Here is a 19,900-nt window from a genome sequence, read left to right on the forward strand (position 1 = left end):
AACAAACAAGCGGCTTTTCAATTTTTGTGTTTTCTTGTCTTGCTGCCAACAGCAGCCTGCAACAGCCTTGCAAGCAAGTAACCTGTGCACAAGTCACTCAATTAATGGCAGATCGCGTACGATTCAATGTCTTAATCATTTCATCTACTAATTCAATCACAGGGTCGTGCTCCAGCTAGAGGTGGTCGTGGAGGTCCTCCACCGCGAGGTAGACCAATGCCAGCTTCATCTGATGTCAAGTGAGTCACCCCAGAACCCTTATCTGAGTGGCTCCTCATGTTGGAAAGACTCAAGTAAAGGCAAGCGGGAGGCTATCCTCGACCTGTCCAAGTACGTCAACGAGAGAATAAGGGTCAAATTCACTGGCGGTAGAGAAGGTAGCCAGTCGACTAACATAATCGATCATCTTCTGATCAGTTTTTTTAAAATTCAGTGACAGGGATCCTGAAGGGTTACGACCAACTGCTCAATCTCGTTCTTGACGGGGTCGAGGAACAAATTAATGGTGCTGCCATTACAACTCCCCTTTCAGAGTACACCGCTGACAGTTGATCCCCAGAGCCAGAACCTCAAACCCGCTTGTTGAACCTCGTAGTCCTTCGGGGACCCACCATTACCCTCCTCAGTCCCGTCGACGGCTCAGAGGAGATCGCAAACCCTTTCGTAGCTCAGGAGTAGACAGCACCATTCCTCTTCAGTAGTCCATGTATCTCCATCTACTGTTTGTACACCCAAATGTGACCGCTTGTTGCCTGACTACATTTCGAGAGCAAATAATTATGGACTATGATAAGGTCAAACTGAGGTCCGAGTAAGCACGTGTATGTAATGTCTCCCCATTGCCGATCGATGCGAGCCTAGCGCTATCGCAAAGCAACATCAGGTGTCAGATCCACCGTTGCCGGATCCGCACGAATGCGTCTCAGGCGAGGAGCAACCATCTTGAACGTGTTGTAACGTGAAAAATCATCGACCGCATGTTGCTGGTGCAGCAGAGTCGGTGAAGGAGATGGCGAGCAACTTCCGGATGTCGGCGAAGATGAGTCACTTCCATGCCCGCATACCATGCCTATGCGTCCGTGCATGCTATTGCGTAGCGGAGAATGAGGTGGCGAGCCCGGAGGATGTCGTGGTATGAGTTGAACGCGGGAGGTGATCGTAGTAGTGGAGTGTGTATGTGAATGTGAATGGGTGAATGGCGCCTGGGAGATCGACGAGGGTGGAACGTCTCTGGAGATATCAATTGTAGCGGTATTGTTAATGGTTTGATCAAGATAGTTTCGCATGTAAAATGGCACATTAGATGACAAGTGAGATGGTGCGGGTGCGGGGTAAGTGGGAAAACGCGGCTGCGTGCCCGTGGTCTCATAAAATACAGTGTTGATCGAAGCAGACGTGTCTGGAACATGCAAGCGAGAGGATTGTGACGTAGATATCGATGGTCCGAATGTAGGAGTATATGCAATGGATGTGGCGGAAGGCCAGGAAAAACGATTAGACTTGCCATTTGGAGGGCCAGAGTGTGAACGACGAATGAGCTCAGCTTTGTAAGCAATTAGGGTAGCCTCGTTCGGCGGAACTACATTTTTGTCACTGGGACGCGAGGATCTCGAGGGCACTCTGCCTCGAATGCTAGGTCCAACAACAGATGTTACGGGTTCGGTAAAGGATGTGGATGCTAAGGGAGTTGCACGGGATCCTTCAGTAAAGGACTGAACAGATTGGACTTCATCGGACTCAGTAGCATCTGATCGACGCTCTTCATCGCTGAGGAGATCAAAATGTTCAGGAGATGACGTTGGTTTCCCAGCCTCCCGCGCCATTGTCGAAGACGTTGCCAACGCCAGGCCTTGGTCAAGCTGATCTTCAAATATGGCATGGTGTGCAGGCGGAGCCTCAGGTGGGGGCGGGCTAGTCCACTGGGTCCTTTTTGGTGCCATGTGTTCGGGTGGGGTACGAGATGGAACACAATTATCGCCCGAATGTCTATTTTCAGGCTCAAAGAACTCAGGTTGGGGTGAAAGTCGCTCAGCGGATGCTCCCTTGGGCCTCATGGAATTACTACCAACGGTGTATGGTGTCTGGGGGGGAATGGAGAGGCGAGGCGGGACGAAGACGGATGGAGGTGACGTTGTCTGTGGGTCTTCACCTTTTTCTTCACACAGTTGAGCAAGTGCGACAGAAGCGCGAGGGCGCATCGCAAGGATCCTAGATGCGCGCATGAATTCTCCACGAATCTAACGCAGACGATAAGTAAGGTTACAATAGAATAAAAGGCCAACATACCTGGTAAAGCCCTTCTTTTGTTACGCATCGGGCAACATTGAAATCGATCTCAAACGGATCCTATGATTCGGAGAACTTGAGCCGATCATAGGGAAAGAGTTACTGTTCGCGTACCTCTATACAAAACCGATTTCGCTCTCTGGAGTCATTATATCGGCCGGCTGCCAGCTGCATGGCCCATTAACACGTAAAAAGACGCAAGGATGCTAAGCTACTTGCCTCGTTTTGCCATCCCTTGCTGTCCTTCTTCAATAGGCCTCCCCGAATGGAAGCAACGCCTGTATTGTAGGTAAAATCACGAGAATAATATCGGAAGAAATCAATCAACCTGTTTATAAATAAATTCAAACTCTAAACCACGAAGCGACCGAGTAGTGACTTACAAATCAGCCACGCTATCGGTATTAGATGATTGCCATCGCTGGCGTAGAAGTTCTATGTCGTCAAAAAACCTGCGGCGTGGAGTTAGGGACACCTCGTTGGTGATGATAGCCAAAAAGACCGACCAAGTATTATGCCCCCCAATATGGGTGTCCTCCTGAAACCGCTCGATATCAGGTGGAATATATCAGAATGAATCAGCGCACCTGAGAAATTGGCCGTAGGGGAGGCATTTGTTGTAAATTTGGTAGCACAGGCGGATTCTTCACATGTATGAGGAAATATATGACAAGTAAAACGTAACCGTAAGATGATAGCGTCCCCTGGTACGGAGAATTGATGTTTCTGCTCGAGATGATAAGAATATGCAAAAGCATCATATATCTAGATATCCCTACCTCCGCTTGCTCCATACTTTGACTATCACAGCCGTTGAATCATCGAAGAAAGCTGATAATCAGAAATTGGACTCACGGAAGAGAACTAGTGTCCGTACACGTGTGGGATCGATCATAGCGTAGCACATGAGCAGCCTTGTATTCTCCAGGGCGAGTCTATTCTCAAATCCGATATCGCAAGCGATACCATGTGGTAGTCCAGGAGATGGATCTAAGGAGAGCTTGACGATTGGTATACGTGCATGAGGTAGAGGTTTGACGTGAAACTTGGTTTCTGGTAGCACGATAAATGAACGTCGACACGTAATTCCAATGCCAACTAACCGCGTTCTAGGAGGTCGCCGAGCATCGTAACCATGTCGGATGCAGACAGACGCTCGGCAGAATCGATGAGGCAGCATAGATCCATATCTATAGCAAACTGTAGTCCATACGAGCAAGAGACAAGCTATTCCAAGCTCACCTGAGTTACGAAGGCTAAAGCCGTTTGCGGTGCTTCCGAATGATAGTAGTCGGCTGTCAGGTTCGATTGTGCGAATCAACCTCTCAAGGAGTTTCCTGACATCTTCCTTCACAGCCATCTCTTCTTGGGCTGGAAGAAGGCGAATTACGAAGTCGAAAAGAGCTTGTGACAGTTCAACCACGAAGAAACGGTGTTTGGAAGCATGTCTCCGCTGTGAACTATAGGGACTAGACTGGACACTGGATGAACTCTGCGCCATGCTAGAAACAGAAATCTAAAAGCTTGGGGGACTGCTCTGGTGGGCAACAGAGACGAGCCCTTGGTGCCTAGGGAGATGGGAATTGCTTCCACAATAATTGACCTTGAGGAACGTGATGGTCAGCAACTTTCCAAAGGGTCTGCCCAAATGAGGAAGCCAACTTCAATTCTTCAGCATCCGGGCTTGCCGCTTGGAACTTTTATACACCAAAATTATCACAATGGCTATGACACTAGCTATGGACCTCAATATTTATGGAACAAGGTGGAATTATGATAGATGGCAATGATCAACCGGGTACAGCTGAAGTAAACAGGGCATTATCTTCATGTCATGCAGTTTCTTCAACCTTCAAGAGTACCTTCTTCCCATACATTCCTTGACCTAAACGCGCTACGAGGTCACGAATCTTTACAGACGCACTGACATCACTCTCCGTCCCGCCAATCGTCAAAACTTCATAGTTAGGGCCCTGCAGCTGGATAGCCTAGATGAGATGAAATACGAGCATCATTCAAGTTCCGTACCTTGCCATCTCGCATGAGGGCAGTCAACGTCTCAAGCAGTTCCTGACGTTGTTCTGAGGATTTATCGCTATACCAACGTGTTTGCCAAAAACCATGGCAAGTAAGGTTCTTGAAAATAAAGAGCGACGTTGGAAGTGAAAGAGGTTCCTTGGACATCGCCCCGTATGAAACAAGATGTGCGTTGTTCCCAAGTAGTCGAGCCATGAGGGTGGTCGTATTGCCGCTTACGCAGTTGAGACCAAGGCGGATATCCTACAAAATACTACTCAGTTTATCGAAAGGAAAGATGGGGAAGTCAATACCTTGCCTCCAGTCCACGTTTTGACCTTCGCTCTCAAGGACTTTTCGGCGAGTTCGTCATATGTCACAACGTGTGTTGCACCCAGTAATTTCAAATGTTGTTTCAGCAGTCCAACTTCATCTCTTTGGTTGAATGAGACAGGCCCGTAACTGTGGTAAATATGACATACCGGTCACGAATGAAGTTGATGGTCTTGTATCCCTTGGCAGCTGCGATTTGAATCACGGCTTGACCAACCTGAGAAACAGACTTAGGTAAGGGTTGCCGCCAGCGCACGATAAGACCATACATACAGCACTGTTCGCACCGTTTTGCACAATCCAGTCTCCTTCTACAAGTTGGGCGAAGTCGTGCAGCATGTTGTAAGCTGTTGGGGGGTTGACCTTCACCAACGTCGGAACTGAAGTAATCAAAATATCCAAGTGACAATGAAGAGACGTACGGTAATCGTAGCAGCCTGTGCCTCAGACAGACCCTGCTTGGGAACCTTTAGGACATCCGACATGGCAACGTTCTTCGCCGACGACCATGTTCCACTCTGAGCTTTGGTCATAATGACCCAATCATCCTTCCGCAGGCCGACAATGCCATCGCCCACATCTATCACTTTCCCAAGGCCCTCATTTCCCCCCACGAATAGTGGGTAATCCTTGGCCTGGGAGAGGGAAACATCGGGCTCTGGTTTCGCGGGGTAAACGCCCTCAATAACGTTTATGTCTGCAGGATTGATGGGCGCAAGCAGAAACCTTATGTTCACGGTGTTTGGAGGCGGAGGTGGCAGTTCGGGGAAGGAGAATGCAGATAGGACACGAGCTGGGTCACCATTGGTATTGTAGACGATAGCTCGATTACCTGCCAACACCGACGACGTTGAGAAAGTATTGCTTGACATGTTACTTTGTAGTCGCCATGCGTGTTGCAACTGACAAGGTCGCTGCCAGCATGCAAGTACTCTGGCACATGAGTGAACTGAGCTCATCGTAACTGCAACCATAATTTTCCCTCAGTCAGGACTCAGTTGGAGTTCGGAGTTGTGATATGGTGATAACACGGCAAACTATGCTCATCATCGTCGAGATCAGACAGATGAAACTATCAACGCAGTAAAGTACTACGATGTAACCAAATTGAAATCATAATTTTTGTATTTTTCGCGTCTTTTTCAGATTCTACCTATTTTTGCATGTTAAAAACCGGTGATCATCGCGATGCCCGAGCTAGATCACTGAATGGGCGTTAGGCACGATGAGAACGAGACAAGACAATAAAGTCCTACCCAAAGGCAACATCGATGCAGGCCTTCACATCTTTGTAGCTCACAACGAGACAGCTCTGTTCATCGCGGGAAACGAGCATAATACGCTCGTCTGTGCCAGCGTCGAGCTAGCAAGAGCATGAGAAATGTTTCCAAGCAAATAAACAGGGAGTACCTTATTCAAACAAGCTAAGACATGCGAAAGATTGATGACTGGGTTACCGTTCTCGTCCACTTGATGAAAGACGTAGTCTCGGAATAGCTTGATGATGTATCTATCTCCTGTTTCGGACCAGCGAGGCTCACGGGCGAACCTAAAATCAAGGTTGAGATGCTGTTCAGATTGAGCAGTGGTAGACGCACACGGGTCGCTCGTTGATAAAACCAAATTTGCAAAGAAGGCGAACCAGGCGCCCGTTTTCGAGCTCACTCATGAATTCAGCTTCAAGCCTGTTGACGGAACTAAGTCGTAGCATGAGCACCAGCGCTAGCATACATCTACTTTCGTTTACCTGTGCATATCGTCCATTTCGTGGAGCAATCGATTCGTCCCGATCATATCTATTACTTGTGTGATACTCTAAAAATTTATTAGACGCAGGCTATACCGATAATGAGAAAGGCCAACCTTGTGTGGACCTGGTTTAGAGATCAAATAAAGAGCAAGAGCCTTCACATCAGCAGAGTACTGGCGACCTATCATGTCAAGTGCTTTAGGGAGTGTGTTCATGGCTGCAAGATTATTACAGCAGAGAGCAAACACAAGACGGCCAAACATTGCGAGGTCCTCTTGTTGGGCGATCGCAGAGTCTTGGCGGGGATCGTACATCAGAACGTCTGCAATACCGCACGAGCCAATATGAATTCTGCTCGCAGACATAAGATGAATCAGATACGAGATGAGAGAACACACCTATTCTTGCCCGTGACCATGATTTTGGTTGCGTCAACCATGCGTACTGCGAGGCCCGCTTCATGCACTACCTTGATGGCACTGGACAATTTGGATGATGTACGACCATAAAGTCGCCTCGGGTAATGCCGCTGAGAAAGTTGAAAGACGGCCATGCTGAAATACAGGCGGCCTCTGTTTAATGTGCATTTCAAAGAGAGTCTGAGCATCCGGATAGTATTCATACGCGACCACCAAAGCTGGTTTACGTTTGTCAGAGCAAGCGAAGTTGAATAAGGGTCCAACGTACAATTGTCGTTGAATGCACGAGTAGTGAATGCTTCGCGGACACGAACGATGCTTGGATGCTCAACACGCGACCATGTTTCGATAGCTCCAAATGCAGCTTGATGCATCAACCTGAAATCTGCACAAGTCAACAATATAGGGTAAATGCCATGGGTGTGACTAACTTTCGATGCGACGAAGAGCATATGATATACCATCGTTGGAACTAGTTGCGCGATAGACGGTAGAGTACCAACTGAAGAACTTGCGTCGCTCGGTGACAGAAGGTTCAAGAAGAGCTAGGGAATGATATCCCTGAAGTTCATCAGGTAGGTTATGTCCAGGTAGTGGGACAAGTTGTGAGGCTTCCGAGCGTCTGTGCAGCTCCTCGCGAATTGTATCAGAGACAAAATGCGTCGAGGGAAAGGCATCCGGAGTAGGGTGCGAGTAGAGATGATAATCCAACTACACACAATAAAGGTAACACATCCTTCCATACAGATTTGCAGGAGAAGCTTACAGGTTGCCTTACAAACGTAGCCTGTTGAGATTGATAGAAATTACTCATTGGTGAGGCGTGGTCGTCATAATCCACCTGAAGTAGATATCAGCCCAGGGAAAAAAAAATATAAGGACATATTCGCACCTGCTGATACTGATTGACTAATTGATGCTCCAATGTCTGAGGTGTCTGATTGGAGACAGAGTCTCCATAATCATCGTATTCGGCATGATTCGGATAAAAGGTTGAAGGCGAGGGGCTATACAAATCTCAGTAGTTGTAGGGTAATGCATAGAGGTCTTACGAAGGAGTGAATGGCGATGCCAAAGTCGGAGAAGGAGATGTAATTGCATGAAAAGGTGCTTTTGGCACAAAGATGGGAGCATTGACGGCCTGCGCAGAAAGTGAAGCAGGAAGAGGTGATTCTGGACATGGCCTAGAGAGATCATGAGCGCTTGAGGCAGTCAAGGATCGAAAACCTTCCGTACAGATTGTTTGAACCTTCAACCTGAAATACATTGAGAGGGGGTATACTATCAACTGGTTTGCATTGCACATACCGGTGGGTGATAATAGATACAACCTTTGTCCTGATAACGACAAGATCTGCGTGACGCATTAAAATACTACCTCGCCGCTGAAGAGATGATTTTACCCATAAATCAATATATTCCTACATTGACGCTGAGGAGAATCTGATGAACCGGGTTAAGTTATGCATGGATATTTGCGTCGATCGAAGGTACTACCTCTCTTGGCCTGCAATTTAGCCTTCTCATCATGTTCTGCCGGATTGACGATCTTGATGGCAGAACTTGAAGACTGTGGCCTTTGGCTTGAGAAATAGGCCATAGGAACCTCCAGATTGCTGCCGCCAGGTGATGTTTGTCAATCAACGGGATCTGAGAGCGCTGAGCTGCAAGCAGTGCCAAGCAACTTCTGCGGGGTTAGGGTTATGACATATGTACGACTACAAATCTGTGCTGCATACGAGCCATAAATAGGATGTGATTATACGTAGGTCATGGTATACCCGCAACAAGTTATTCAATTTTAAACTTTTTGCACTCTATCTTAAGACTCTTATTCACCTTCCCGACTGGCTCAGATTGCATTGATGGTATGACCGGAGATGGACTACGCTTGCGCTTGATGCCTTCCTTATTTCCCTCCTGTTTGGCGCGTTGCTTTGCAAACATGGCCTCGATACCGTCTTTGCGTGTTGTAACGGGCTGGACAAAGGCGGGAGACTCGGCACCAACTTTTCCAACTTCCTTTGGAACTTGATAGCTGCATACAATCATCAGTGTCCGAGATACAATCAAGGAAGAAAAGGGCACACCATATTAGACCTTCAGCCGGTCGTAACAGTTTACCAAGTTCGGCGGACCAAGCATTCGAGCTTGTATCAAGCCACTTAGTGACATCGGCGTCGGATGTAAGAATGACAGGTTGGCGGTCATGCAGCCAACTAAGTGATGTGCTGGCGCTCGTTGTAATTATAGCAAAAACGTAGTTTGGAATTGTCACCTCTTCAAGCCGTCAGTATTGTGGGCGAGTAGTGTCCGCTGGTCAGTGATAATGCGCACCTGAAACGTGATAAAGTCCAGCCATGAGCATCACCTTCCCATCGGCATTTTTTGTAAAGTGTGGAAGCTTGGCCTTGCCTTTTGTCTGCCACTCGTAGTACCTGATAGAGGATTAGTTCCAGAAACATCATGATCTTGAATTGCAAACTCGAATAAGCGCGCACCCCTGGCTAACAACGACACAGCGATTACTGCTTCTGTATTTGTTCCACATCCCTACACTTTCCATGATGTTTTCCGAGCGTGCATTGATGGCTTGTTGACCTTTTGCATGAATCTTACCATAAGGGATGCCCCACCGCATGGTTTGCATTTGAAGGTCGGATGAAGCAGCATTACGCCTGAGAATGACAGGCGCCTGAGAGTTTGGTGCAATGTTGTAGCGGGGCTGTAATTAAGGAAGTATCTCATGATTTGCTTTCATGGGTGTGGAGAACAGAACTCACCACAAAATTGTCTTCGTTTACCCATTCACCAATTTCGAGATTGGGGTATCCAGGTAAAGCGCGTATTTCGGAACGCTAGTTACTTTAAAACAGCTGAAGCAAGTTGTGATAGAAACTGACCTGTAGACCTAGGGCATATCGTCCACACATGGTTGAAGGAAAACTTGCATAGGGGGTGGGCTTGGTCAGCAGCTGAAGCAGACTTCACGATCGGCGCTTGCCGTACCTTAGGTAAGTACGAACATCCCACTGCTAGTAGTACTTACCTGCCAGGCTGCCATGGATCGACTAGTGTCACAGTCAGATCCACCGAGCTCATCGACATTACCCGCCGCTGGGTCTCAGGGTAAAGCTGCGGAGTCATCAGACAAGTCAATACAACCCCCTGCCAATTGTAATTTGGTACCCAAGTTCTCTGCGTTTAACAAGTTCATTTTATACGAGAACAAACTGCGTTTCTATATCGTCGCTTCTAATGCCTCTGACTCGCGGCACCGGATTGTCAAGATTGACCGCACCTCACAAACCGACATCGCCATTGTCGAGGACGACACCGACTATAGCGGCAAGCAAATGAGCAACATGCTCAAGATGCTGGAGGATGGTAACAAGGGATCTGGCGGGCTTGGTAAAGCACGCATAATCTTTGGTATTGCAGGTATGCCGCACCAGTACATTTGTCGTAAGTCGCTGACCAGACCAAGGATTTGTGAAGTTCACCGCTGGGTGGTACATGATCGTCATATCAAAGCGTTCTGTTGTGGCACTTCTTGGTGGCCACTATTTATACCATTGCGAGAACACGGAGATGATAGCTGTTGCATCCAATCACAAGATTGACCGTCCTGCCGAGGAGCAGCGCCTTGTGAATATGTTCAAGCAAGTTGACATATCGAAAAACTTTTACTTCAGGTGGGCAATATTCAAGTGCATGAGCTCTCCTAATTGGTTCCACTATGCCTCAATCCAGTTACTCATACGATATCACCTCTACGCTTCAAAATAACCTCACCAAGCCAAAACGTTTCAATGGTACCAGATGGCCCTTCAATGATCGATACGTTTGGAATTTTCACATGATCGCTGCACCTCTCAAGGATTCCCCCGCCACTGGCGTCCGTCGTCCATGGCTACTGCCACTCATACATGGACATGTGGACCAGGCCAGTAAGTGCATCGGCCGTTTGCGTTCCTGCATCATGATGCTCAGTGCGCTACCAGAACTTACTGTACTTGGGCGTGTGGTCTTTGTAACGCTTATTGCCCGTCGGTCGCGCCATTATGCTGGAGCTCGATATTTGACCCGCGGTGTCAATGAAGAGGTACGGAACTAGTCCATCAAATAATCCTTTTCCTAAGGCATTTACCAGGGAAACGTTGCAAACGAGGTTGAGACCGAGCAAATTGTATCAGAAGCACTAACGACGCCATTTTACTTTCCTCCCGCCGGTCCCTCAACAGGCGAATGTCAACGTCGGCCGAGCCCTCAGTATACCAGTTACGTTCAGGTACGGGCCAATGCAATCATGCAATCAATCATAGTCTTACATCAGTCGAACCTTCTCAGTACAGGGGCAGCATTCCCATATACTGGACACAGGAAACTACTAGCATGACTCCCCGACCGCCTATTGAAAGTACGTCCGTTGGGACCATCAACTTGCTTTTATGTTGACACATCCCAAGTCAACGTTGTAGATCCCTTCTATGTTGCTGCTTCTCGTCATTTCGACGACCTTTTTGCACGATACGGCGCGCCAATCACAATCCTTAACCTCATCAAACGGCGGGAGCCGCAGCCACGCGAATCGAAGTTGTTGGATGAATACACTCAATGCGTCAAATATTTGAACCAATTTCTGCCGGAAGAGAACAAGATGGTTTATCGGGCTTGGGATATGTCACGGGCATACAAAGAGTACGACCTTCATGTAATTTTGGCGCTGCGCTGTCTCAATATGACTGTAGGAAAACGCAAGATGTTATAAGCTACCTCGAGGACATAGCCGAGGTTTCCATTCAAATGACTGGTTTCTTTCATTCTGGCGCGGAACCACTCGCTCATTGTCTCCATAATGGCAATCTGTGTGTAATGGACTGGTCTTTTCCAAATGTCATATTGACTTCGGCATTCATAGTGAAGAAAACGAACATTTCCGTCGTTCCATCTTGCTGCAAAATGGTGTATGCCGCACAAACTGTGTCGACTGCCTGGATCGTACGAATGCAGCACAATTTGTCTTCGGGAAGCGTGCTCTGGGCCACCAGTTATATGCCCTCGGTGTTGTTGCTAGTCCGAACCTCCCATTCGATTCAGATGCGGTGAACATGTTGACTGAAATGTATCATGACCACGGAGACAGTTGAGTTTGTCCTATAACTTGTGTTAGCTATCGCTGACATTTGGTTTAGCCATCGCGCTGCAGTATACCGGTAGTGCACTTGTGAATCGGGTAGAAACATATCGCAGGATGCCTCACTGGAACAGTCACTCGAGAGACATCATCGAGAACATCCGCCGTTTTTATGCCAACTCCCTTCTTGGTACCTACTTGTCTTGTACTCACCCCGCCCCATAACTCACAAGTCCATCCAGACGCAGACAAACAAGCAGCAATAAATTTATTTCTCGGCGTGGCAGCTGAACGCAGCTTGGCGCTTCCTCCGAAACGCGGTCAGTACCAGAAATGGTTCCAGAAGCGGCATCTCCAGGTGTTGTACGACGTGATGGAGTGCTCGTCAGCATTGTGCAACTTTGTTAACGTAGGCGGAGAGTTTTGGGCGGAGTACTACCGACCACTCTTATTTACATCGCTAGGAAAGCACTTTGCGTACTCCATGAATAGCACATTGAAGTTACCAGGGTAAGCAGTGCTGTACAGGAGCAAAATCATTGCTAATTTCTCTGTCATCATCCACAGGAAGACTCTGAAGGACATTGCTTACAGTCCATTTCTCCCTCACAGCACTCATCCAACACACCATCCACGGTACGTATCCGACTTAGTTTATGATGTTTCATGCAGACTGTTTCCCAGGCTCATGGCTGGAGTTCGTCGTTGGATCGGCACATATCCTTCGTCTCAGCATGAGTTTTCCAAGAAGGCATTAAGCTCCAAACAAGAAGTGTTGAAATCAGACCTGCCTTCCACTGACGATCCTCGCTCATCAGCTGCGCTTGCCAAGAGGTTGTTGCATCCAGACGTGCCAGTCGAGGAGCAAACAGAGTATTTGAAGTGAGTTTGTCTGGGTTATAATAGAGACAGTAGCTAAGCTTTTTCAGATATGTTGATCAGTGTTTTGCTTTGCTAGAGGCATGCAATGATGAAGCAGAACCTGAAGACAAAGAAATATATGAAAGGTTTGTCAGAAAGTCAAAGGGTGTTGTGGAGGAGGGTAATTCCTGTGACATTTATGTCACATATGTTAGAACCATGGAAGCAGAGGATGTAGATACATATGGAGAGGACTTAGTAGCTACTTATGAACAATGGTTAGGATAAATAATAGAAGAGCTCAGAGTAGGCTGCTGTCTGCTTTTGCTGCTGCTGCATGTGAGTTCAAATGTATATTGGTGTTGAGAAAGCTACCACATTTACCTCTGGTGGCTTCCCACACCTGACAATGCTATCAAATGTGTACCCATGGTTCCTGAGATTGGCAGGAATAGATCATGCACCATGCCTGTTCCTATACTTTGCCATCAAAGACATCAGACAGAACATAAATTATGACTAAAAAAAGGTGCTGCTGCCCTTGATTTCTCCCATTAACCTTCTATACCCACATCACCACTATCCCAACCAAGAGAATGCTAATGTAAAATTTCAGATACAAGGCTTTATTCGTACATAAACCAGAAAGCCTTAATACACAGCTACTTGAAGTTTTGAGAAGTAGGATTCCAGACCTAAAAAAACAACATTGGGTGGCTATTTGTAGGCTAGAATATTGCAGAATACAAGACAATAGAATAGAAAATACCATTTAAGGAAGTCATGCCATAATGCTGCTGTTTATTTCATCTGAGTGACCTCTGTCCCTACACTTGTTAGTAACATATATAGTATAACATGTTTGTTACTAATAAGGGGGGTAAATCTATGCTGCAGTACTTCAGCAATAGCTACAGCACTCAGCAGTGACTTTAGGAATATCAAAAGGGTGAGTAAATTAGGATATAATATAAATAGGTTATCTAGACTATTGATTTGTTATCTCCCTGGACATCTCCCTCAGCAGTAAGTATAATGCTGCTGCTTATGCCTTCTGATGGTTCCTATGCCTCTCTCTTTCACTCTCCACATTATCCTCAATGATGTGCTTGCTATCTTGCTCATTCCTGGTCCAATTTTGGCTGTTCTTTTTGTTTTTAGGCCTCTGATGGATGTCTGGTAGCTCTTTTAATATTTTTGCATTCTATAGCTCTCTTTTTCTTCTCATTGCCCTGGATAATATCTTGCTAGAAGCTATAAGGTATATTGCCATCCTTACACCTTCTGATGCCTCTGATGCCTCTGACACGTGTCTCCTTCACTCTCCACATTATTCTTAATGACATGCTTGCTATCCCACTTGTTTTCAGTCCAAATCTCTGCTCTCCTTCAATGCTCATTCTCTTAATGGACATCTGATGTCATTGTTGAGATCCTCTATGGTCTCATATAGGTCCTTTTGTCTGCACCATCATTACTTTAACCTTGTTAATTAGTCTTTGCTGCCACTTGCTTTTACTCATTATGTGACATGTCCTTGCCCAGGTTCCACACTACCACCATAACACCTCTGGTCATCTGTAGTATATGACTGTAAAGAAATAGTTGGTTTCTGGTCCAATTGATTGATCTATAGGGCAATTAATATATGTCAGCAATAAGATATTTATAATGCAAACTCACTGGCCATGTTTTTTTGGCTATATTAGCAGCCTCTGCTTCATATGACTCCTTGGCAGTATCAATATCATCAGCAAGTGCTTCCTGATGGACACACTGTTGAGCCTTTTGGGTTGCCATCAGTTGCACATGCACTCAATAAATTTTAGGAGTCAGATGATGAGCCATTAAAGTAGAATTGACTAAACAGGACCTGAATCAGATGTCATGAGGTAAATGTGGTTAGTCACTGGTACTCCTTCCTTGTGGCCATGCAACATAGTTTTTATCTGCACTGTATTTCCCATTCCATTGCTGACCAGCTGTTTTTTCCTATCAGAATCTGTTAGGGCATTTCTCAGTGTCAGAATACCCACATTGTGGTGTTTGTATGATTCCTTTGCATCAGAAGAAGTTGATTGAGCTGTTAGTTTCTTTACAGCAGGAAATGTAGGCTTCACGAATACAAAAAATCATGATGGTGGTATAAGGGGACTTGGACCACCTGAAAGAATGTGATCTTCTGTCATATAAGTAGCACATTCCACAGTAGCACTGATATTAATTGGTGGCTGGGTTGCTAAGGCAAAAGGATGTAATGGTATTATGAGATTCACTTGTGCTGTATTTTTTGATAGATGATCTATAGATAAACACCTATAAAACCAAATATCTCTATGGTCAGTGATTCAGACAAATACTGATGGCTGATAATGTGGTCATTCATGGGTGGCACTATTAATCTTACTAATTAGTAAATACATCATGTACCCCATCTTGTTACTAGTTAGTGACACAAATCACTGTTCCCTCATACCAGCAATAATATCAGCAAATCAGTGGTCCCTCAGGGAAAATTGGAGCTCTCCATAGCAGGGATAAGGTGCTGTTGCCATTATTACCCTAATAGGTATGAGCAGAAATCTCTGGATGCAGTCACTAATTTCTTGTCGCTGCGCTGCACCTTCTCACAGCTACCCATGCTCATTGTGTGCAATGTTGAGCTTATGCCTTTCACTCATTTTCTACTCAATTTTTCCTAGACCTTCTTTATTCCACCTTTCTAGGCCGCAATACCATTTTCTACACTTCAAGACCTCTCATTACTGCCAGATTGTCTTGTAGGTCATCTATAGTGGTGAGCTCATTGCTTCCCTCGTCATTTACACTCATTTTCTACTCAATCTTTCCTAGACCTTTGTTATTCTATGTTTTTGTGCTGTGGATATAATGTCCCATGCTTCAAGAGGTCTCATTGTTGCTGAATTGTCTTGCAGGTCATTGGTTGTGGTGAGCTCATTGCTTCCCTCATTGCTCACAGTTTTTACATCCATGTTTTACTAGGTATTTGTTATATTACACATGCTACCATCTACTCTCTCGCCATCATTTATTCTTGTGCTTGTCTGGCTCCACCTCGCATATGTTCTGCACTCATATCTCCTCAAACCCCATACCGAGGCTCAGTGTATCAAGTATGGCAGGTTCTACAACCAGGATGATATGGATTGTGTGGCTTGCCGGACCCATTACCTTCAATCTTGCCACCAGGTGTGATCACTGCACCACTAAAGGTCTTGTGAATGAATGACTTCAGAATATTGTTCTTGTGATGCCAAGATATGGATTGTGTGGCTTGCTGGGCCCAGTATCTTCAATCTTGCCGTCAGGCATGATCACTGTGCTGCAGGAGGTCTTGTGAATGGATGGCTTTGAAATATTGTTCTCACAATTCCCATACCCTCATGCTCCTACTTTGTTGTGGTTCCCACACCTCATTGTCTCTTCTGCCATGTCCCACTGCAAATGTAAATTTAATTTGACCTTTGGCTTCATTTATGAAACAGTCATTACGAATACAGGTACATCCAAAACATTGAGAGCTAACCTCAGTAAGATTTATGTAGATTGGCTTGCACTTGAACCGGAAAATTTGCAGAGTCACTGAGGTATGTAGCTTACATCTTTCATACTTCTTGAATACTGACAAAAGAAAACCAGAGCTCAGTGCTGCTGCACAACAAGTTTTTGCTGAGGCCACCCTTTACACAAACAATTATTCAAACAATGTTGGTGACTCCTTTGCAGACCTTGGTGATATTATTGGTGTAGTGGTGGCTATGGATGGTGATGTAGTTGATAGTGATGACTCTATGGAAGAGGACAAGGGTAGTGAGATGCACCCTCCAGTTGCTAGACATGACCGACACGCTGTTAGTGCAGCATGAACACAAGTATTCAAATGATATGGTTTCTTATGTCTGTATTGCCTGTTTTTTCACTGTCTGACTTATTGTAGTATTCAAGGTCGACACCGTCATAGACGTGCACCTCGCAGCTGCCTCATGCGCAACCATGCCATGCATTCTGCATGACAGGATCAGATGCCATCACTCACCAAGGCATTCTTGCTGTGGAAGCAGAATCCTTGTTTACCATCCACTCAAGCACCAACCACTTCTTTTCATGTCACTGTGGTTGATATTAGTCAGTTCCCTTCTGATCAAGTGAATGGCTACTTATTATATCTACAGGTAACATACTTGAACAATTCGTCGACTAAGCCCACAATGAACTTGCCAATGTATCACTGTTGAAGTCTGGCTATCTCGGCTGCTTGCCTCTTCAACCTACACTTGCAATTTCTTTGGGTTGTCTAGAACTTTATCACCAAATATGCTAAAGAAAGCCATCATTCAGTGTGCAGGCAATGGTAAAGGTGCTATGTGCACTTCACAATGTAAGTTTCCAGTGTTTATTCCGATTGTTACTTCCTGATTTTGAATAGCACACTTATTTCCAGTCATTACACAATCAGTTTACTGTTGCATTTGATGCATATCTTGCCATTGTGCATGAGGTGAAAAATCTTGTTGATCAAGGACTAGGTTGAGACATGCCACACTGGTGTATACTCCATGCATGCCCACCATGCAACTACAAAGTACGCAGCTTATATTTGTTGCAAGTATACTTACCATGTTGTGTATGACAGCAACCCAATGACCCACCTCTCTATCCTGTATGGCTTGACACCTTTGATGGCAACAGCTCACTGAAACACGTTGATAGTTCTGGCCATGCCGACGAACGTTCCTTCCAATCTTCTTATCTCATTCCCACTGCTGAGGTAGAGTTATTTAAAGATGATGTTTGCCTTTGCCCAGGCACCCAAACTACTGCAGGCAATGAGATTCATCAATCAAATGTTGAAACTTCAAATGACTTGACCTGTACTGAAAACTGGAAGGCTACCAATATGACATCTGAAAATAGCACTAATGTCTTCAATCAGACTGGTGTCTTTGTTAGTGCATGTCGCCATGGTATTGTTCAAACTCTAGTTAAACTTTGACGAAGTGGTGAACTGTATGTACAATTTTTCTTTCATTTCACTTGCTCAAGCTATTATATGTATTTATGAAGTGCAAAATATGCTCTCGCAATAGCAAATAAATTGATTGATGTATATGGAGCCAATGGTTTAACCGGCTATGACATCAGATGTTCTTTTTCTAAGACAATCACTGTGAGTTCCATCAATGATAAAGTCAAGCACACTAACCATCATTTCATTGTCAATGCCTTTCATGGGCATGCTCACAATCGCTGTTGTCAACTTTCAGTATCATACACTTTATCAGAAAGGTCTTGGAATTGAAGATCTCGAGACTTGTGAGCATGTCTTTGTGGGATCAAACACTGTTGCACCACTTATACGACATGCATCACATTTTTACTGGCTGCAATTCATTGATCTTCAATTTGATCAGTGGGATCAAGATTGCTATGAAGAACTCAGTAAGTTCAACTTCTTGGGTCTCAAGTCAATAAACAAACAAACTCATTATTTCTCATGTAGGTCAGTTTTTGTACAACAACTACCACCAAGTGCTTCATGTTATTAACAAACTCACACCCACCATCAAGGAGTTGAAACAACAGCTTGATCTTTCAGATGCTAATTTTGAGCAATGGAATATCAAAGAACTGCAATACCTTGAAGCTCTTGCTACAGAACCAGAGTATGATCCCAAGAGGCTCACATACGTCAAAGTCCTGCAGTCATTGGCCAAGGCCGAGTAGGTGCCTCGTGTGTCCAAGTTCTTTATTTCTGATATATTTATTTATAGAGCTGAATATGGTAGCATCACTTCCGTTCAATTTCTTTCATATGCGCCAGCCGATTTCACACAGAACTCAGGTCTATGCAAAGGTCCACAAGCTGTGACTAAAGCACGTGAAGCTGAACGTTGAGCCACCCATAACAAACTTGCTCTTGAAATGAACGTGGTTCTTGACTTAGAGCACTGGCTTGATCTTATGAAACACTGGACACCCTATGGTCCTGAATATCAAGAAGTGCTTGAATATCTGAATAATTGATGGTTTATATGTGTAGTTCAACATCTTGAAGGACTGGTTGTGCAAAGATTGTTCGAACTTGTCAAGGCCAACTTGGCTGGTACAGGTATGTGTATCATCATGATATGCATTACTACCTACTGATTATGCTAGGTTATAAAATGTGCCAACAGATATCCAATGCAATAACTCGCCATTCCACTGTGATTCGCAATGTGCTCAAACACTACAACCGACTTGCGCCTTTACAATCCCCTCCATGCGATATACTGAAGTTCAGTGATGTTGCATTGTACACATGGCTTGGTGAGTTCAAGCTGCTCAAAAGCTCATGGCAGGAAATCTTAACCAAACCTTGGGTCTCAAAATCCAACAGGGAGGTCGCAGGCAAATACTTTAAGATAGTTCATGTGCGCAAAGAAATTGAACATCTCAATGTTGAGATCTCTTATCTTCAATGGTGGATTGAGGACGAGGATGCTCACTTACTCAATACTGCAATATCATTGGAAGTCAATCAACCTGCTCTCTCATGTGAGATCCGCCATCTGCATGATAAACGTGTGCATATTAACAACATTCACTGTGCACACCTTCAGGCAATATATGCAATACCAAGTTTTAGTAGTGTTTTTGTACCAGAGAGCTCTAATGATTGATAGGCTACAGTGTGCTACACCCATTAAAGTTGATGAAGATGATATCTTATGTGACCAAGCAGCTAGTTTAGAATCATGTATTGCATAGTACTGTCAATCTTATACCATTCATGCCTGGGATTAAAGAGTCTGAGCTAGAGTTAGTGACTGGTACTGGTAGTTAAGCATCAAAGCCTCAAATGTGGTAAGTTGAATATTGAATGATCTTGACAGCTGTTATCATATTGGTTGCAGCATGGTTGTTAGAAACACTAGGTAGGTACACTCACTCAAGAGCAAGTGAGCCTAGTGTTTCTGACAGCCATGCTGCAACCAATATGATAATAGCTGCCAAGACCATTCAATGTTCAACTTACCACATTTGAGGCTTTAATGCTTAACTATCAGTACCAGTCACTAACTCTAACTCAGACTC

At 45.2% G+C, this 19,900-nt stretch overlaps 8 protein-coding genes across 8 annotated transcripts; 4 read left to right on the forward strand and 4 right to left on the reverse strand.

Annotated features, from left to right (window-relative positions):
* The first annotated feature begins 28 nt into the window (after nt 1-28).
* F5147DRAFT_636367 (U6 snRNA-associated Sm-like protein LSm7) lies at nt 29-762 on the forward strand. The gene is made up of 5 exons (XM_041432910.1): nt 29-116; nt 163-239; nt 295-377; nt 434-505; nt 560-762. The coding sequence occupies exons 1-5, from the start codon at nt 105-107 to the stop codon at nt 676-678; spliced, it is 363 nt and encodes a 120-aa protein (XP_041292357.1). The 5' UTR covers nt 29-104; the 3' UTR covers nt 679-762.
* On the reverse strand, nt 763-3,915 carry F5147DRAFT_613129 (uncharacterized protein). The gene is made up of 11 exons (XM_041432477.1): nt 3,529-3,915; nt 3,390-3,476; nt 3,142-3,339; nt 3,066-3,087; nt 2,874-3,012; nt 2,793-2,824; nt 2,670-2,738; nt 2,506-2,614; nt 2,401-2,454; nt 2,287-2,346; nt 763-2,237 (listed from the first exon to the last, which is right to left on the reverse strand). Exons 1-11 carry the CDS (start codon nt 3,785-3,787, stop codon nt 864-866), a joined length of 2,403 nt encoding a protein of 800 aa, XP_041292358.1. The 5' UTR covers nt 3,788-3,915; the 3' UTR covers nt 763-863.
* Nucleotides 3,908-5,654, reverse strand: F5147DRAFT_696607 (uncharacterized protein). Its single transcript, XM_041437447.1, has 6 exons — nt 5,058-5,654; nt 4,909-4,998; nt 4,785-4,852; nt 4,617-4,737; nt 4,315-4,566; nt 3,908-4,265 (listed from the first exon to the last, which is right to left on the reverse strand). Exons 1-6 carry the CDS (start codon nt 5,607-5,609, stop codon nt 4,119-4,121), a joined length of 1,230 nt encoding a protein of 409 aa, XP_041292359.1. The 5' UTR covers nt 5,610-5,654; the 3' UTR covers nt 3,908-4,118.
* F5147DRAFT_696610 (uncharacterized protein) lies at nt 5,655-8,490 on the reverse strand. The gene is made up of 17 exons (XM_041437448.1): nt 8,302-8,490; nt 8,208-8,247; nt 8,113-8,158; nt 8,041-8,060; nt 7,857-7,988; nt 7,697-7,811; nt 7,571-7,645; nt 7,236-7,515; nt 7,073-7,189; nt 6,887-7,022; nt 6,784-6,864; nt 6,499-6,736; nt 6,383-6,450; nt 6,234-6,332; nt 6,046-6,184; nt 5,892-5,998; nt 5,655-5,840 (listed from the first exon to the last, which is right to left on the reverse strand). The coding sequence occupies exons 1-17, from the start codon at nt 8,402-8,404 to the stop codon at nt 5,816-5,818; spliced, it is 1,821 nt and encodes a 606-aa protein (XP_041292360.1). The 5' UTR covers nt 8,405-8,490; the 3' UTR covers nt 5,655-5,815.
* Nucleotides 8,480-9,780, reverse strand: F5147DRAFT_613135 (uncharacterized protein). The gene is made up of 6 exons (XM_041432478.1): nt 9,708-9,780; nt 9,588-9,662; nt 9,306-9,529; nt 9,142-9,242; nt 8,895-9,084; nt 8,480-8,842 (listed from the first exon to the last, which is right to left on the reverse strand). The coding sequence occupies exons 1-6, from the start codon at nt 9,735-9,737 to the stop codon at nt 8,596-8,598; spliced, it is 867 nt and encodes a 288-aa protein (XP_041292361.1). The 5' UTR covers nt 9,738-9,780; the 3' UTR covers nt 8,480-8,595.
* F5147DRAFT_696617 (phosphoinositide polyphosphatase) lies at nt 9,781-13,121 on the forward strand. Its single transcript, XM_041437449.1, has 14 exons — nt 9,781-10,245; nt 10,292-10,499; nt 10,558-10,754; nt 10,809-10,909; nt 10,958-11,095; nt 11,155-11,224; nt 11,274-11,505; nt 11,556-11,672; nt 11,726-11,949; nt 12,000-12,131; nt 12,184-12,451; nt 12,509-12,577; nt 12,626-12,823; nt 12,871-13,121. Exons 1-14 carry the CDS (start codon nt 9,867-9,869, stop codon nt 13,088-13,090), a joined length of 2,553 nt encoding a protein of 850 aa, XP_041292362.1. The 5' UTR covers nt 9,781-9,866; the 3' UTR covers nt 13,091-13,121.
* A 4,621-nt stretch (nt 13,122-17,742) lies between these two features.
* On the forward strand, nt 17,743-18,547 carry F5147DRAFT_745899 (uncharacterized protein; the record flags this gene model as incomplete). Its single annotated transcript, XM_041439796.1, is given in 4 exon segments — nt 17,743-17,768; nt 17,888-18,086; nt 18,106-18,262; nt 18,324-18,547. 4 exon segments carry the CDS (start codon nt 17,743-17,745, stop codon nt 18,545-18,547), a joined length of 606 nt encoding a protein of 201 aa, XP_041292363.1.
* Nucleotides 18,548-18,850: 303 nt separating this feature from the next.
* Nucleotides 18,851-19,485, forward strand: F5147DRAFT_577456 (uncharacterized protein; the record flags this gene model as incomplete). The annotated part of the gene is made up of 2 exons (XM_041431397.1): nt 18,851-18,932; nt 18,980-19,485. Coding segments are annotated over 2 exons (588 nt in total), but the record flags the coding sequence as incomplete, so codon positions are not given.
* Between the last annotated feature and the right edge of the window lie 415 nt (nt 19,486-19,900).

Source organism: Suillus discolor (assembly GCF_016758755.1).
Source record: "Suillus discolor strain FC423 chromosome Unknown F5147scaffold_30, whole genome shotgun sequence".
In the NCBI taxonomy this organism is placed as follows: domain Eukaryota; kingdom Fungi; phylum Basidiomycota; class Agaricomycetes; order Boletales; family Suillaceae; genus Suillus; species Suillus discolor.

Excerpts from the sequence above, each read along its gene's own strand:
- F5147DRAFT_696607 (XM_041437447.1), bottom strand. The coding sequence starts at position 5,609 with ATGGTTGCAGTTACGATGAGCTCAGTTCACTCATGTGCCAGAGTACTT. Across the intron at positions 4,738-4,784 it reads ATCAACTTCATTCGTGACCG|AGATGAAGTTGGACTGCTGA; the intron begins GTATGTCATATT and ends ATTCAACCAAAG. Across the intron at positions 4,567-4,616 it reads AAACGTGGACTGGAGGCAAG|GATATCCGCCTTGGTCTCAA; the intron begins GTATTGACTTCC and ends AGTATTTTGTAG.
- F5147DRAFT_613135 (XM_041432478.1), bottom strand. The coding sequence starts at position 9,737 with ATGTGTGGACGATATGCCCTAGGTCTACAG. Across the intron at positions 9,243-9,305 it reads TGTGTCGTTGTTAGCCAGGG|GTACTACGAGTGGCAGACAA; the intron begins GTGCGCGCTTAT and ends ATCCTCTATCAG. Across the intron at positions 9,085-9,141 it reads TGGACTTTATCACGTTTCAG|AGGTGACAATTCCAAACTAC; the intron begins GTGCGCATTATC and ends GACGGCTTGAAG.
- F5147DRAFT_636367 (XM_041432910.1), top strand. Across the intron at positions 378-433 it reads ATTCACTGGCGGTAGAGAAG|TGACAGGGATCCTGAAGGGT; the intron begins GTAGCCAGTCGA and ends TTTAAAATTCAG. Across the intron at positions 506-559 it reads GGTCGAGGAACAAATTAATG|AGCCAGAACCTCAAACCCGC; the intron begins GTGCTGCCATTA and ends GTTGATCCCCAG.
- F5147DRAFT_696610 (XM_041437448.1), bottom strand. The coding sequence starts at position 8,404 with ATGGCCTATTTCTCAAGCCAAAGGCCACAGTCTTCAAGTTCTGCCATC. Across the intron at positions 7,516-7,570 it reads CTACGTTTGTAAGGCAACCT|TTGGATTATCATCTCTACTC; the intron begins GTAAGCTTCTCC and ends TATTGTGTGTAG. Across the intron at positions 6,451-6,498 it reads CTAAACCAGGTCCACACAAG|AGTATCACACAAGTAATAGA; the intron begins GTTGGCCTTTCT and ends ATAAATTTTTAG.
- F5147DRAFT_613129 (XM_041432477.1), bottom strand. The coding sequence starts at position 3,787 with ATGGCGCAGAGTTCATCCAGTGTCCAGTCTAGTCCCTATAGTTCACAG. Across the intron at positions 2,825-2,873 it reads CCCTACGGCCAATTTCTCAG|GAGGACACCCATATTGGGGG; the intron begins GTGCGCTGATTC and ends GAGCGGTTTCAG. Across the intron at positions 2,739-2,792 it reads ATTGGGGGGCATAATACTTG|GTTTTTTGACGACATAGAAC; the intron begins GTCGGTCTTTTT and ends TCCACGCCGCAG.
- F5147DRAFT_696617 (XM_041437449.1), top strand. The coding sequence starts at position 9,867 with ATGGATCGACTAGTGTCACAGTCAGATCCACCGAGCTCATCGACATTA. Across the intron at positions 10,246-10,291 it reads CATAATCTTTGGTATTGCAG|GATTTGTGAAGTTCACCGCT; the intron begins GTATGCCGCACC and ends GACCAGACCAAG. Across the intron at positions 10,910-10,957 it reads CCCGCGGTGTCAATGAAGAG|GGAAACGTTGCAAACGAGGT; the intron begins GTACGGAACTAG and ends GGCATTTACCAG.